A 14,657-nucleotide genomic window follows, 5' to 3' on the forward strand; every position below is an offset into this window, starting at 1 on the left:
AAAAAAAAAAAAAAAAAAAAAAAAAAAAAAAAAAAAAAAAAGAAAAGAAAAAGAAAAAATATATATCTAAAAAATTTTAAAATTAGCCCGGTGTGGTGCAGTGTGCCTGTAGTCCCAGCTACTCTGGAAGCTGAAGTGGGAGGATTGCATGAGCTGGGAGGCTGCAGTGAGTGGTGATCACATCACTGCACTCCAGCCTGGCCGAGAGAGCAAAAGCCTGCCTCAAACAAACAACAAAAGGAAAATGTATTTAGAAATGTAAAATAAAGTAACCCATAGATTATCACAAATTGCAAAGCAGAAACGAGCGGGGCTCTGTCCCTCTCCCTACGTTCTCGCTTTGCTGCCTGCTTGGTGCCTGTGCCTGGTGGCATCTGAGGGTGCTGTGAGTGTGCAAGACAAGCAGACACGCAGCAGGTGGAAGCACACGTCCCTCCCCAAAGGCAGCAATCTGGACCCTCCCTTTGCACTTTTGCAATCTCCTAGGCTGTGGGTAAAGAGATGAGTGTATGCCCTGAGAAAAGTGGTGGAATAAGAAGTTTCTCTGATTGTGTTTTTCCCCTTGCGTTTTCCCTGATTGCACACACATGCTCTATCTCAGAGTTAAGGAAAATTCTCGAAAAGCAACACACCTGTGGAATAACTTCTACGGGTGGGATCCACTATGGGCAAGTGGCCCCGCACCCATTGAGCCTCTGTCTCTCCCTTTCCCTATTTTATCCTATTGTATCTCCTATTTTATCCTATTTTTCCCAGATCCTTCTCTGTACCCACATGGTCTTGTCTCCCTCCTTCCTTTTTCTGTCCCCATCCCTCTCGGTGATTCCCTCTCTCTTTCCAGTCTTCCCTCAAGTAAAACCTCTAGGTTGTGGAAGAAAGATGTCACGATTGCTTACAGCATTCTATCTCACGATTGCTTACAGAGTTCTAAGTTGTTGTTTTTTTTGTTTGTTTTGGTTTTTTTTTTTTGAGACTGAGTCTTGCTCTGTCTCCCAGGCTAGAGTACAGTGGCACAATCTTGGCTCACTGCCACCTCCGTCTCCCGGGTTCAAGCAATTCTCCTGCCTCAGCCTCCTGAGTTACTAGGATTACAGGTGGTGTATCACCATGCCTGGCTAATTTTTGTATTTTTAGTAGAGATGGGGTTTCACCATGTTGGCCAGGCTGGTCTCAAGCTCCTGAGCTCAGGTGATCCACCCGCCTCAGCCTCCCAAAGTGCTGAGATTACAGGCGTGAGCCATCATGCCTGGCCCCAGTTTTTCTTTTCTTTCCTTTCTTTCTTTCTTTTCTTTTTTTTTTTTGTTTGTTTTTTTTTTGAGACAGTCTCATTCTGTTGCCCAGGCTTGAGGGCAGTGGTGCGATCTCGGCTCACTGCAACCTCGGCTCTCAAGCAGAGGGTTCAAGCAATTCTCCTGCCTCAGCCTCCTGAGTGGCTGGGATTACAGGCACGCGAAACCACGCCTGGCTAATTTTTGTATTTTTAGTACAGATGGGGTTTCACCATGTCGGCCATGCTGATCACGAACTCCTGACCTCAAGTGATTCCCCTCGCCTCAGCCTCCCAACGTGCTGGGATGACAGGCGTGAGCCACTGCGCCCGGCCTGGTTATTTCCTTTTAAAAAGGACTTTGGAAAAAACTCAGTGTTGTTTTACCAAACGCGTTTCCTGTTAATTTAGAGTCATGCACATTACAACGTGGAAATTTGATTTTTAAACTACATAGCTGTCACTCTAAAAGTTAAAAAAAAAAAAAAAAAGAAATCACGCCTGTTGGAGTTGTGGTGTGGTAGGTTTGCTGTTTTCTCCCCAGGAAAACAATTTACAGCAACGCTGGCATTAAGTACAGAAAAGATTTACTCCAGCTGAGAATCACATACAATTTCTTAATGGTCTCCATTTATATACACAGTAATTTACAAAATGCCTCGTGGTGGGAATGCTGTGGTGGGAGAGTTGTTTCATTGATCCCGTGTGACCCGCAGAGAGAGGAAATGCAGCTGGGGTATGGCTGGGGGGAGAAGTGAGGCCCCCTGAGGGAGGCTGCCAGGGCAGGGAGAGGCCTGCATGCTGGTGAGAGACAGGGCTGGGTGCAAGTTACCTGGGACCGTGGGAGGCAGACCACCTGCCTCTCCTTCAAAACAATAGTCTTCTCTGTGCCCACACATCCTTGTCTTCCTCCTTCTTTTTTATCCCCACCCCTTCTCAGTGATTCCCTCTCTCTTCCCAATCTTCCCTCACATAAAACCTCAAGGCTGTGGAAGAAAGATCTCACAACGCTTTACAGCATTCTAAATTATTTTCTTTTAAAAAGGAATTTGGAGAAAGCTCCATTTTGTTTTACAAAACACACTTCCTGTTCATTTAGACGCTTGTACATAACTGTGTGGAAATTTGATTTTTAAACTATATAGCTGTCACTCTAAACGTTAAGAGTGTTCAGTATGTGGAAGGGAGGCCACGCCGCATGGCGTGATGGGGTAGGGTTGCCGGGAGGAAGAGTAGGGGACCCGCTGGTGGCTCTGCTCAGCCTTTCCTCTGTCGCCCTGAGGATTCAGGTATCACTGCAACCTGGCCCAAACCCTGCATTCACCGGGCCCTGCTCCACCCTCCGCCTAGTAGCCAGGGCTATGACTCATCAACTGTGTCTTACCATCTGCTGCTGTCTATGTTCCTTTCCCCCAGGAAAAGAGCCAGAAGTGAAACATTCTCACTCATTATGGTGTAAGGTATCCGCACTCTTTAGAGATTGATGTCTGGGCCATTACAGTTGGCTTAGCCTTTATTGTGTTAATTTATTTTGATTTTTTATTTTTGTTTTGATTTTTTATTTTTTTTTGTAGAAACAGTTTTGTTAGGTTGCCCAGGCTGCTCTCCTGGGCTCAAGTGATCCTCCCACTTCAGCCTCCTAAAGTGTTGGGATTACTGGCCCTGGCCCAGGCTTTAAATCAGCCCCACAAGGAGTTTTGGCTGGAGCATTTAAAAAATCTCCGGTAAGAATAAAAAATCTGGTCACTTACCCTAATTATCAGTTCCCAGATCTTCAAGATTAGGGTGATAATACTTAACACACAGGGTTGTTTTGAGGCTAAATGAGATAGAAGGCCTTGTAGACAGCAGGTGTGCAGTCGTGGTTGCTCCTCTCACTCACATCCCACTCCCCCCGTTCCACGCGCCTTAAACAAGATGAGTTGGTAAGTTTATTTCAGACTGCTTGGCCGGCAATTAAGAGATACTCCCCCCACGTGGGTAGAGCCAGCTTGGTTCCAGCCTGATGGTCCCTGGAACTCCATATTCTACTAGATTTGTGACAGCTTGATGCAGCTGCTTTGATGCAAGAGCATTTTTGATACAGTTTAAAACACCATCATTGTTTTTGTTTTTGAGAAGGAGTCTTGCTCTGTCGCCCAGGCTGGGGTGCAGTGGCACGACCTCGGCTCACTACAACCTCCTCCTCTTGGGGTTCAAGCGATTCTCCTGCTTCAGCCTCCGAGTAGCTGGGATTACAGGCACGTGCCACCATGCCCAGCTAATTTTTGTATTTTTCAGTAGAGATATGTTTTCGCCATGTTGGCCAAGTTGGTCTCGAACTCCTGAACCCAAGTGATCCACCAGCCTCACCATCCCTAAGTGCTGGGATTACAGGTGTGAGCCACCACACCTGGCCCATTGTTATTTACCTTAAGAAACATTACAAATTATAAACATTCTTGCTCCTTCCCTGAGATTAACCCTATGAAGACATCTCTGCTCTCCTATCCCTGGATGGATATCAGTTCTGCAGTAATCCCTACCCCTCTACCCCAAATGCAGCTGAAGCTTTTTTATTTTTTATTTTATTTTATTTATTTATTTTTGAGATGCAGTCTCACTCTGTCGCCCAGGCTGGAGTGCAGTGGTGTAATCTCAGCTCACTGCAACCTCCGCTTCCCAGTTCAAGCGATTCTCCTGCCTCAGCCTGCTGAGTAGCTGGGATTACAGGCACCCACCACCACGCCTGGCTAATTTTTGTATTTCTAGTAGAGACAGGGTTTCACCATGTTGACCAGGCTGGTCATGAGCTCCTGACCTCAAGTGATCCACCCGCCTCAGCCTCCCAAAGTGCTGCGAATACAGGCGTGAGCCACTGAGCCTGGCCGCAGCTCAAGCTTCTTACAGTGGTTTGCCATTAGGGTTATCCTTCAGATAATGTTTTGCTACTAGGAATTACAAACTTGAAACACTTCTTAAAGCTTAAAAATATTTAAAACAGGCTGGGCGCGGTGGCTCACACCTGTAATCCCAGCACTTTGGGAGACCAAGGCAGGCAGATCACGAGGTCAGGAGATCGAGACCATCCTGGCTAATAGAGTGAAACCCCCATCTCTACTAAAAATACAAAAAATTAGCCTGCATGGTGGCGGGTGCCTGTAGTCCCAGCTACTCGAGAAGCTGAGGCAGGAGAATGGCATGAACCCGGGAGGCAGAACTTGCAGTGAGCTGAGATCATGCCACTCCAGGCACTCCAGCTTGGGCGACAGAGAGAGACTCCATCTCAAAAAAAATTTTTTTAAGCTAATTAAAAGGATCTACTAATCCTCACATGTTTTCTTTACTAATCATTTTGGATTTTTTTCCTTTGAATTATGGGCAGGGAAGATACTCAAATATGGAAGATTATTGCTCTAATTTGAATGAAATAAATGTTTATTAATGTGAGGCAAAAAAAAAAAAAAGTGGACTTGCAGCTAAGTTCAACCATGGGGACCAGATGGTGTTTTACAGACTTAAAAAAAAATTACAACCCTTAATAACACTTATTTGTGCAGTATAATCAAAATTGACCAGGCATGGTGATTCATGCCTGTAATCCCAGCATTTTGGGAAGCCGAGGTAGGAGGATCAGTTGAAGCCAGCAATTAGAGATCAGCCTGAACAACATAGTGAGACTCCATCTCTACAAAATATAAAAAATAAAAACTTAGCCAGTCATGGTGGCATGTGCCTGTAGTCCCAGCTACTCAGGAGGATCTCTTGAGCCCAGGAATTCCAGGATATAGTGAGCTATGATTGTACCACTGCACTCCAGGCTGGGCAACAGAATAAGGCCCTGTCCCTAAAAAACAACAACAACAAAAAAAAAACCAATAAACAAAACCCAAACATGTTTCACAAAACAATACTTTTTGTTTTTTTGAAGCAGGGTCTCCCCCTGTCACCCAGGCTGGAGAGCAGTGGTGTGGTCATAACTCACTGTAGTCTTCACCTCCTTGGGCCCAAATTCTCCCACCCCAGCCCCCCAAGTAGCTGGGACCACAGGTGTGCGCCACCACGCCCAGCTAATTTTTGTATTTTTTGTAGAGACGGGGTTTTGCCATGTTGCCGAGGCTGGTCTCAAACTCCTGGGCTCAAACAATCCACCTACCTCGGCCTTCCAAAGTGCTGGCATTACAGGAGTGAGCCACTGTGTCCAGCAACGATACCTATTCCCCCACCACCCCACATGGATATTTTCCATTTGATTCCATTTCAATTAAAAGAAAATCTAGGCCGGGTACAGGGGCTCACACCTGTAATCCCAGCACTTTGGGAAGCCGAGGCAGGCGGATCACTAAGGTCAGGAGTTCAAGACCAGCCTGGTTAACATGGCGAAACCCTGTCTCTACTTAGAAAAAAGAAAAAAAAATTAGCTGGGCATGGTGGCAGGCGCCTGTAGTCCCAGCTACTCAGGAGGCTGAGGCACAAGAATCGCTTGAATACGGGCAGCTGAGGTTGTAGTGAGCCAAGATCATGCCATTGCACTCCAACCTGGGCAACAGAGTGAGACTCCCTCTTGATTAAAAAAATTAAGAAAAAGAAAATCTTGGGCTGGGCATGGTGGCTCACGCCTATAATCCCAGCACTTTGGGAGGCTGAGGCAGGCAGATCACATGAGGTCAGGAGTTCAAGATCAGCCTGGCCAACATGGCGAAACCCCACCTCTACTAAAAATATAAAAATTAGATGGGTGTGGTCGCACATGCCTGTAGTCCCGGCTACTCGGGAGGCTGAGGCAGGAGAATTGCTTGAACCCGGGAGGCGGAGGTTGTAGTGAGCTGAGATCACGCCACTGCACTCCAGCCCGGGTGACAGAGAGAGATTCAGCCTCAAAAAAAAAAAAAAAAAAAAAAAAAAAAAAAAAAAAAAAAAAAAAAAAAATCTTGTTTTGACCCACTAAGCTTGTTCTACTTCCTGCTAATGGATTATGATTCGCTTTGAAAACCAGTAGGCTAGAATGCAGAACTGCTCCGTGAAATAGAGAAAAATACATGTATAGTGTTTGGGGATAACAGAAAAATCACGGGAGGAGGACAGGTGGGAAAGGGAAGCGTGAGGAGGGCTGTGCAGACGTCCCAAGAACAGAGCAATAAGGGGGCAAAATGACCGGGAGTCATTGGCTACCCGAGGGACTTTTAAACACAGACATTTCTGATGTCTGTTTCCAGCTGTTTGCCTTGAAGCATTGTGACCTACTCTTTTTTTTTTTCCTTTCTGTGAGCCTATGGATTATATTGAAAGACCTACTCTCTCTTCCTGAACATCAGCTAAGTCTATTCTTCACACAAATGCCTCTGGAAAGTAGGTTTTAGGTGGGAAAGTGGGGGATGGCTGAGTCTCATTTCTGGGTCAAGGAAGGGCAGAGCCCATACAGCACTTACGGGGCCTAGGTGAGATCCACCAGTTCAACTCATGGTGGGAGCAGGGCTCACACTCGGGAAGTCACAGAAATGAGTGCAAATTCCTGGGCACGCGATGGACATTCTCGCCAATCTTATTTGGAGAGCAAGGTTATACCAGCACTGTCAGACCAAAGAACCCAAATGCCAACTATGCAGTGACAGTTTTGAGAGCGGCAGGAGGCAGCCAAATGTCTGGGCAGATAGGGGTGCATCCCCCGTGAAACCCCACCTCCAAGCTGAAGAGAGTTTAAAGCCTGAAAGCCAAGCTACAAGTGAAATCCTCAGACCGGATTAAGAAACTGTCTTCTCGCTTGGCATGCTTTCCGCTGATTAATCCCACCCTTCACCTATTTGACATATACCTACGTTTTCCTAATTGGTTTCCTACACTGTCATGCCCACCTTTGAGTGGTGTCTTCACTGTAACCATTTTGGCATACTAACAAACCAATCAGCATGTACTCCCCATCCTGAGCCCTTAAAAGGCCGCAGACCTAGCCACACAGTGGGACTTTCCCGCCATCGGATAGGGCAACTACCCAGCCGTCCCCACCCTGTGTCCCCTCTCCGCTGAGAGCTGTTCCATCGCTATATAAAATTCTTCTCTGCCCTCCTCACCCTTCAATGTCCAGCATATCCTCATTCTTCTTGGGTGCAGTATAAGAGCTTGGGAACCACTGAACACAGGTCCAAGCTATGACACAGGTGAGCTGGGGCACGCCAGTGTGGCTGATCGAGGCCCGGTAGAATGTTGCCGACCGAGGATCCTCGGCTTGCAAAGTGACCAAGAAGAAAAATCCGACATCGGTTTCATACTCAAACGAGAGAGAAGGGCAAAGGAGAAAGGTATGTGAGGAGGGGGAGGCCTCTCAAGACAGAAGGACGCACCCCTGGCTAATGGACCTTATAAGGAGCTCTCTTCTGGAACCAGGAAGGACTGAAATAGAGACTGGATGAAACCATATGAAACCATATGAGGGGGTGCAGAGAGCTGTGTGGGACAGAGAGGATTGGGTGGAAGCAGGGAAGATATGCGGGTCAGGAGAAACATAGGCAGGGATGGATGGGACTCAGAGTGGAAGAAAGGAGAGAGTGTGAAGGGAGAGAATGAAGTGGAAATAGTGATAATATTGGGAAAACCTATCTAGTGACATAAAAATTGGCCAGACGTGGTGCCTCACACCTGTAATTCCAGCACTTTGGGAGGCCAAGGTTGGTGGATCACTTGCGCTCAGGAGCTCGAGACCAGCCTAGCCAACATGATAAAACCCCATCTGTACTAAAAATACAAAAATCAGCCTGGTGTGGTAGTAGGTGCCTGTAATCCCAACTACTCGGGAGGCTGAGGCAGGAGAATCACTTGAATCCGGGAGGCAGAGGTTGCATTGAGCCGAGATCACGCCATTGCACTCCAGTCTGGGTGACAAAGCGAGACTCTGCCTCAAAAAAAACCCCCAAAATACAAAAAAACAAACTTGTCCTTAGACAGACAAAAAAGGCACTCCAATTTAGGTTATCACTTAACCCCTGAAGGTCAAGGTAACTTTTGCCAGTCCCTAAAGGTGAAATAGGGAAACTACTTCATTGGAGACCATGACCCCTGGGTGTAGTAGGCACGGCTTTCCCTGCTCTGTGCTTCATTACTATACCTTTTCCTGTGACTGTACCAAACACAGTGGCAATGCAAACACACAACTATCTGCTGGGTGGAAGAATGTCAGCTCCAGACATGCTGTGGTATGCAGGTGGCATCCTCAGAGTTAACAGCCTTGACTTTTTCTCTGAGTCCATTTCAAATTACACAGGTTTTTGGTCTTGCTTTATAACTTTGAAACAAATCTTTTTAGGACAACTGCTTTGTGCTTACCTTCCAGGAACTGCAATCATTTTATTGACTCTTAGTTACAGCTTTTGTCTGGATTTTTTTTTTATCATCTTCTGGCATGGACAGCTGGAGATTCTAACACAGAGTTACCTGTTTCAACTTCAATGCTGTCATGTTCGTATTGTGTTGATTCAAATGTCTTTAGGAACTAAGACTCATTCTTCCCAGAGATTCTTATCAGTTACTTTGCTTTCTGTCCTTGCTCCTTACCAAAGCATCCGAGAATGCTTCCTAGATGAGCACATGTTTACTCCATTTGAAAATTAAGCTAGTGTCTAACTCTCTAAATATATCTCAAGATGTAAAGGTTTCTTTTATTTATTTATTTAGTTTTTGAGACAGGGTCTTGCTCTGTTGCCCAGTCTGGAGGGCAGTGGTGCAATCATAGCTCACTGCAGCCTAAACTCCTGGGCCCAAATGATCCTCTGGCCTCAGCCTTCTGAGTCACTGTTACTACAGGCGTATGCCACCATGCCCAGCTAATTTTTCTTTTTTTGTAGAGATGGGGGTCTTGCTGTATTGTCCAGGCTGGTCTGGAACTCCTGGCTTTAAGTGATCCTCACGCCTTGGCCTCCCAAAGTGCCGGGATTACAAGCATGAGCCACTGTGCCCAGCCCAGATTTTTAACATACCACAATGACAGCATCGTGCCAACAAAAATACCAATATTTCAACATTGAAAAATAATACAGCATACGGGAATATTTATATGCCAAGATATCGGAACGCCACAAAGTGGGAGTGCAGTCTGTACCCTTGAATGTCAAAGGGGTGTTCTCTGTAATTGTTGAGGCAAATCATGAAAAGTCTCGCATTGCTCAGGAACACAGTATAAGACTCTTCCTTTTCTCCCCTACATCTGCAGCCACCTATCCTGGCAGCCCCACAGCCTGCTGAAAGCCAATCCTGTCCACGGACTGAAATTCTTACCTTCCTCACCCGAGCAATATGCAATCTGAAACAGTGACGCTAGAGGGAGCCATTACGCTCTAGATGTCTAAGTAGGCCATCCTGGGGAACTTCCCATTAACCGGGTTCCTGGGGGGCAAAGTGAATTGTCATAGGCAAGTCAAAAGCAGCCTGCAACTATCCTCATTAAAAAAAAAATGTTTCTAAGGAGAAAATATCCAGCTAGGTGGCTTTTAAAATTAGGAACATAGGAAGTCCTAGCCAGAGCAATTAGGCAAGAGAAAGAAATGAAAGGCATCCAAATAGGAAAAGAAGTCAAAACTCTCTTCGCTGACTGTATGATTCTATACCTAGAAAACCCTAAAGACTTCACCAAAAGGCTTCTGGAACTGACAAATGACTTCAGTAAAGTTTCAGGATACAAATTCAATGTACAATTATCTGGGCATGGTGGTGCACACCTGCAATCCCAGCTACTTGGGAGGGTGAGGCAGGAGAATCACTTGAGCCAGGGAGGCAGAGATTGCAGTGAGTTGAGATCACACCACTGCACTCCAGCCTGGGCAAGCAAGACTCTGTCTGGAAAAAAAAAATCAATTTACAAAAGCCAGTAGCATTTCTATACACCAATAATGTTCATGCTGAGAGACAAAGCAATAATGCAATCCCATTTAAAACAAAATACCTAGGAATACATCTAACTAAGGAGGTGAAAGATCTCTGCAAGGATAACTACAAAACACTGCTGAAAGAAATCAGAGATGACACAAACAAATGGAAAACCATTTCATGCCATTGGAAATGGATTGGAAGAATCAATATCCTTAAAATGGCCATGCTGCCAAAAGCAATCTGTAGATGTAATGCTATTCCTACGACACTACCAATGTCATTTTTCACAGAACTAGATAGAACTATCCTAAAATTTCATATAGAACCAAAAAAGGGCCCAAATCACCAAAGCAATCCTCAGCAAAAAGAACAACACCAGAGGCATCACATTATTCAACCTCAAACTATACAACAAGGTTACCATAACCAGAACAGCATGGTACTGGCACCAAAAAAAAAAAAAAAAAAAAAAAAAAAAAAAAAAAACCAGACACGTAGATGAATGGAACAGAACAGAGAACCCAGAAATAAAGCTGCTGCACGCCTACAGCCACCTCATCTTCAACAAAATCAACAAAAATAAGCAATGGGGAAAGGAACCCCTATTCAATAAATGGTTCTGGGACAGCTGGCTAGCCATATGCAGAAGAATGGACCCCTACCTTTCACCAGATACAAAAATTAACTCAAGATGGATTAAATACTTAAATGTAAGACCTCAAACTATAAGAATCCCAGAAGAAAACCTGGGAAACATCATTCTGGACATAGGCCTTAAGAAAGAATTTATGATTAAGTCCTCAAAAGTAATTGCAACAAAAACAAAAATTGAGAAGTGGGACCTATTAAACTAAAGAGCTCTGTACAGCAAAAGAAACTATCAACAGAGTGATCACCTGAGGTCAGGAGTTTGAGACCAGCCTGGCCAACATGGTGAAACCCCATCTGTACTGAAAATACAAAAATTAGCCGGCCGTGGTGGCATGTGCCTATAGTCCCAGCTACTTGGGAGGCTGAGGCAGGAAAATTGCTTGAACCCAGGAGGTAGAGGCTGCAGTAAGCCAAGATCACGCCACTGCACTCCAGCTTGGGCAACAAAGTGAGACTCTGTCTCAAAACAAATAATCAAACAAACAACAAAAATAAAAAATAAAAACAGAGTGAACAACCTATAGAATATAAGAAAATATTTGAAATTATGTATTTGACAAAGGTCTAATATCCAGAATCTACAAGGAACTTAAACAATTCAACAAGGAAATAACCCCTTTAAAAAGTGGGCAAAAGACATGAACAGACACTTCTGAAGACATACAAGCAGCCAAGAAACATATGAAAAAAATGCTCATCATCACTAATCATCAGAGAAATGCACATCAAAACCACAGTGAGATACCATCTCACACCAGTCAGAAAGGCTATTATTAAAAAGTGAAGGCAACAACTCATTTCTCTGGGTGCCTTTTTTTTTTTTTTTTAGATGGAGTCTTGCTCTGTCACCCAGGCTGGAGTGCAGTGGCACTATCTCGGCTCACTGCAACCTCTGCCTCCCAGGTTCAAGTGATTCTCCTGCCTCAGCCTCCCAAGTAGCTGAGATTACAGGGGCGTGCCACCACGCGTGGCTAATTTTTGTCTTTTTAGTAGAGACAGGGTTTCACCATCTTGGCCAGGCTGGTCTTGAACTCCTGACCTTGTGATCCACCCGCCTCAGCCTCCCAAAATGCTGAGATTACAGACGTGAGCCACTGTGCTCAGCCTCTTTCGCAAAAAAAGTGAAAAAACAGATTCCGACGAGGCTGTGGTGAAAGGGAGCTCTTGTACACTGTTGCTGGAAATGTAAATTAGTTAAGTCACTGTGAAAAGCAGTTTGGAGATTTCTCAAAGAACTTAGAACTACCATTTGACCCAGCAATACCATTACGGGGTATATATCTCAAAGAAAATAAATTGTTCTACAAAAATCACATGTACTCCTGTGTTCACTGCCATTTTTCTATAAAATAGATAACATGTTTCTATACTTCAGGAGCCCTAAGTTAACAACTCTTGGTCTAAACAGGGCTACAGAGAAGCAGAAGCCAAGGGAAGGAGGCAGAGAGGCAGAAAGATGGAGAGACGCACAGAAAGAGCCAGAAGGAAAGCGAACGAGCAGCAGGGAGGGGGCCCAGCAGCCTCCTCCCCTTGCCCCCACCCTCCCCTGCTCCACATGTGCCTGAAGCCCTTGCAAGGCTAAGCCTGGGCTCATCTCTGAAGATGGGCTTCCCTCAGTGCCTCTCTGTGTCCCCCGCCCACCTCGCTCTCCTTATCAAAGCTGGTTTCCCACAGGAAAGGGAGGGCCATGGTCTCAAAACTCACCAAGGTGCACCATTCCATGGCAACAGCAAGGCTCACAGTCCTGCGGTCTGTTAGGCTATGTTACCTTGGCTCTCAGGTCCCCTGTTTATCTCTCAAGTCCCCTGTTTCTCATTTGGACAATGGAGGATTCAAATACAGATGCTCCTCAATGAGGACGGGATTACGTCCCCATAAACCCATTGTAAATTCAAAATATTGTAAGTCGAAAATGCATTGAGGCGGCCGGGTGCAGTGGCTCACTCCTGTAATCCCAGCACTTTGGGAGGCTGAGGCGGGCAGATCACTTGAGGTCAGGGGTTTGAGGTCGAGTTTGACCAACCTGGCCAACATGATGAAACCCCGTCTCTACTAACAATACAAAAATTAGCTGGGTGTGGTGGCGAATGCCTGTAATCCCAGTTACTCAGGAGGCTGAGGCAGAAGAATTGCTTGAACCCAGGAGGCAAAGGTTGCAGTGAGCCGAGATCGCGCCATTGCACTCCAGCCTGGGCAACAGAGTGAGACTCCATCTCAAAAAAAAAAAAAAAAAAAAAAAAAAAAAAAAGGGTTGAATACACCTATATAACATCACAGCATAGCCACGCCTGCCTTAAATGTTCTCAGAACACTTATATTAGCTGATAGTTGGGCAAAGTAATCTAATGCAAGCCTATTTTACATAGAGTGTTCAATACCTCATGTAATTTAGTGAAAATCAGAAAAGGTGTATGGGTACTGGAAGTATGGTTTCTATTGAACGCATGTTGTTACCACCATCGTTAAGTCAAAAAATTGTTAAGTCAAACCATCCTAAGTCGGGGACATCTGTTGAGGATAACGGACATTTTTGAATGAATACGATGTCAGCTCAGAAGTGCAGGGGGCAGTGGGAGTCAGCGTGTCATAGACAGACAGCAGGTGCAAAGGCTACCAGGAAGACCAGCTAAGGCTCCCTCTCTTCTAGGACCTGTGGGTGACAGGAACAGGGGGGCACAATGAAGGGAACCACCCTCTTTTGGTGGAGGGAGGACCCTCCCTTTTTGCACTTCTGCATCGTGTGGTCCTTTGTTTGTTGTTGTTGTTGTTGTTTGAGATGGAGACCTCAGGTGATCGGCCTGCCTGGGCCTCCTGAAGTGCTGGGATTACCGGCGTGAGCCACCGCGCCCGGTCTGCAGAGTGTGGTCTTGTGATTAAAGAAGGTGGTTACTGCAGTGAGGCCATCAACCTTGTGTCTAAATCTGACCTCTGCCCTTGGCCTCTTCCCTTTCCTTGGGTGTCAGCTAGGGGATGGCCCAGGAGGGCATTTTGGAATTGACTTCTATAAATTCCAACTTAACTTTTAACACTAAATATCTAGGCTTGGCTCTAGAGCTTTCATTCTAGAGTTCTTGCCAAGAGAAGAAGAGCCACAAGAAAATGGTCCCGTCAGGGGTTTGAAGCAGGACTAACATAAGGAATAAAGTGGCTGGATTAGGCCCGAGCCTTTATAGGAATAAGGCCTGCTGACATAATATTCTTAACCTCGTGTTATTTTCTTACGGGTTATATTTCCTAAGCATCTGGGGGCTGGGGGGGCAGGTATTATTCAAAAGAACAGAGGCTTTTAGATGACTTGGGGCAAACAATGTTCCCATTCAAGGGATCAAGGTGGGAGTAATGGATGGAGGAAGAAAGGAATAGATCAAGTGTGAAAATTCTGTGCCAAACAACTTCCACAAGCTTCCTTCCAGCTGCTCTGACCCTTTTCAGTGAGATGTGTGAACTACACTGTTGCTTTGAGATCTTTCCACTGAGGTGAACGTGGGAGCCACAGGCATTCCTTCATTTGCAATCCTACAAGACAAGGCTCTGGGCCAAAAGCAAATAATGAGCTCCTCCCCTCCAGTCAGTCAGCAGGCGGTGCTCATTAGGAAAGCTCCCTAGAGGGACGCCCCTCTGGGCTTGCCGGCAGGTGTGTCTGCACACGCCCCACCTGCTCCCCGTGACTGAGGCCAGCTGTTAAAGAGAAAGGGCTGCTGGGGCGAAGGGGAAGGGAGGGCAAATCCAGAGGCGCTTTCAAGACGTCTCGTCATCACCTGCTTACTTGTCTGTCTGGGATACAGAAGGTTTACTTGTTGCCCAGGCGACTCAAAAATCCATGATGTGGGGGGACTGGGCACAGGGGCTCATGACTGTAATCCCAGCATTGTGGGAGGCTGAAGTGGGAGGATCACTTGAGCCC

General features: G+C 45.8%; 1 protein-coding gene across 1 annotated transcript in view; it reads left to right on the top strand.

Annotated features, from left to right (window-relative positions):
• Positions 1-9,548, top strand: part of LOC108537175 (alpha-enolase-like) — an 11,098-nt gene extending 1,550 nt beyond the window's left edge. The window contains exon 2 of the mRNA XM_017884342.1: positions 9,447-9,548. Within this exon, the coding sequence (XP_017739831.1) occupies positions 9,447-9,548 (102 nt within the window). The remainder of the gene's footprint in view (positions 1-9,446) is intronic.
• The last annotated feature ends 5,109 nt before the right edge of the window (positions 9,549-14,657 follow it).

Source organism: Rhinopithecus bieti, unplaced genomic scaffold (assembly GCF_001698545.2).
Source record: "Rhinopithecus bieti isolate Rb0 unplaced genomic scaffold, ASM169854v2 scaffold_315, whole genome shotgun sequence".
Taxonomy (NCBI): Eukaryota; Metazoa; Chordata; class Mammalia; order Primates; family Cercopithecidae; genus Rhinopithecus; species Rhinopithecus bieti.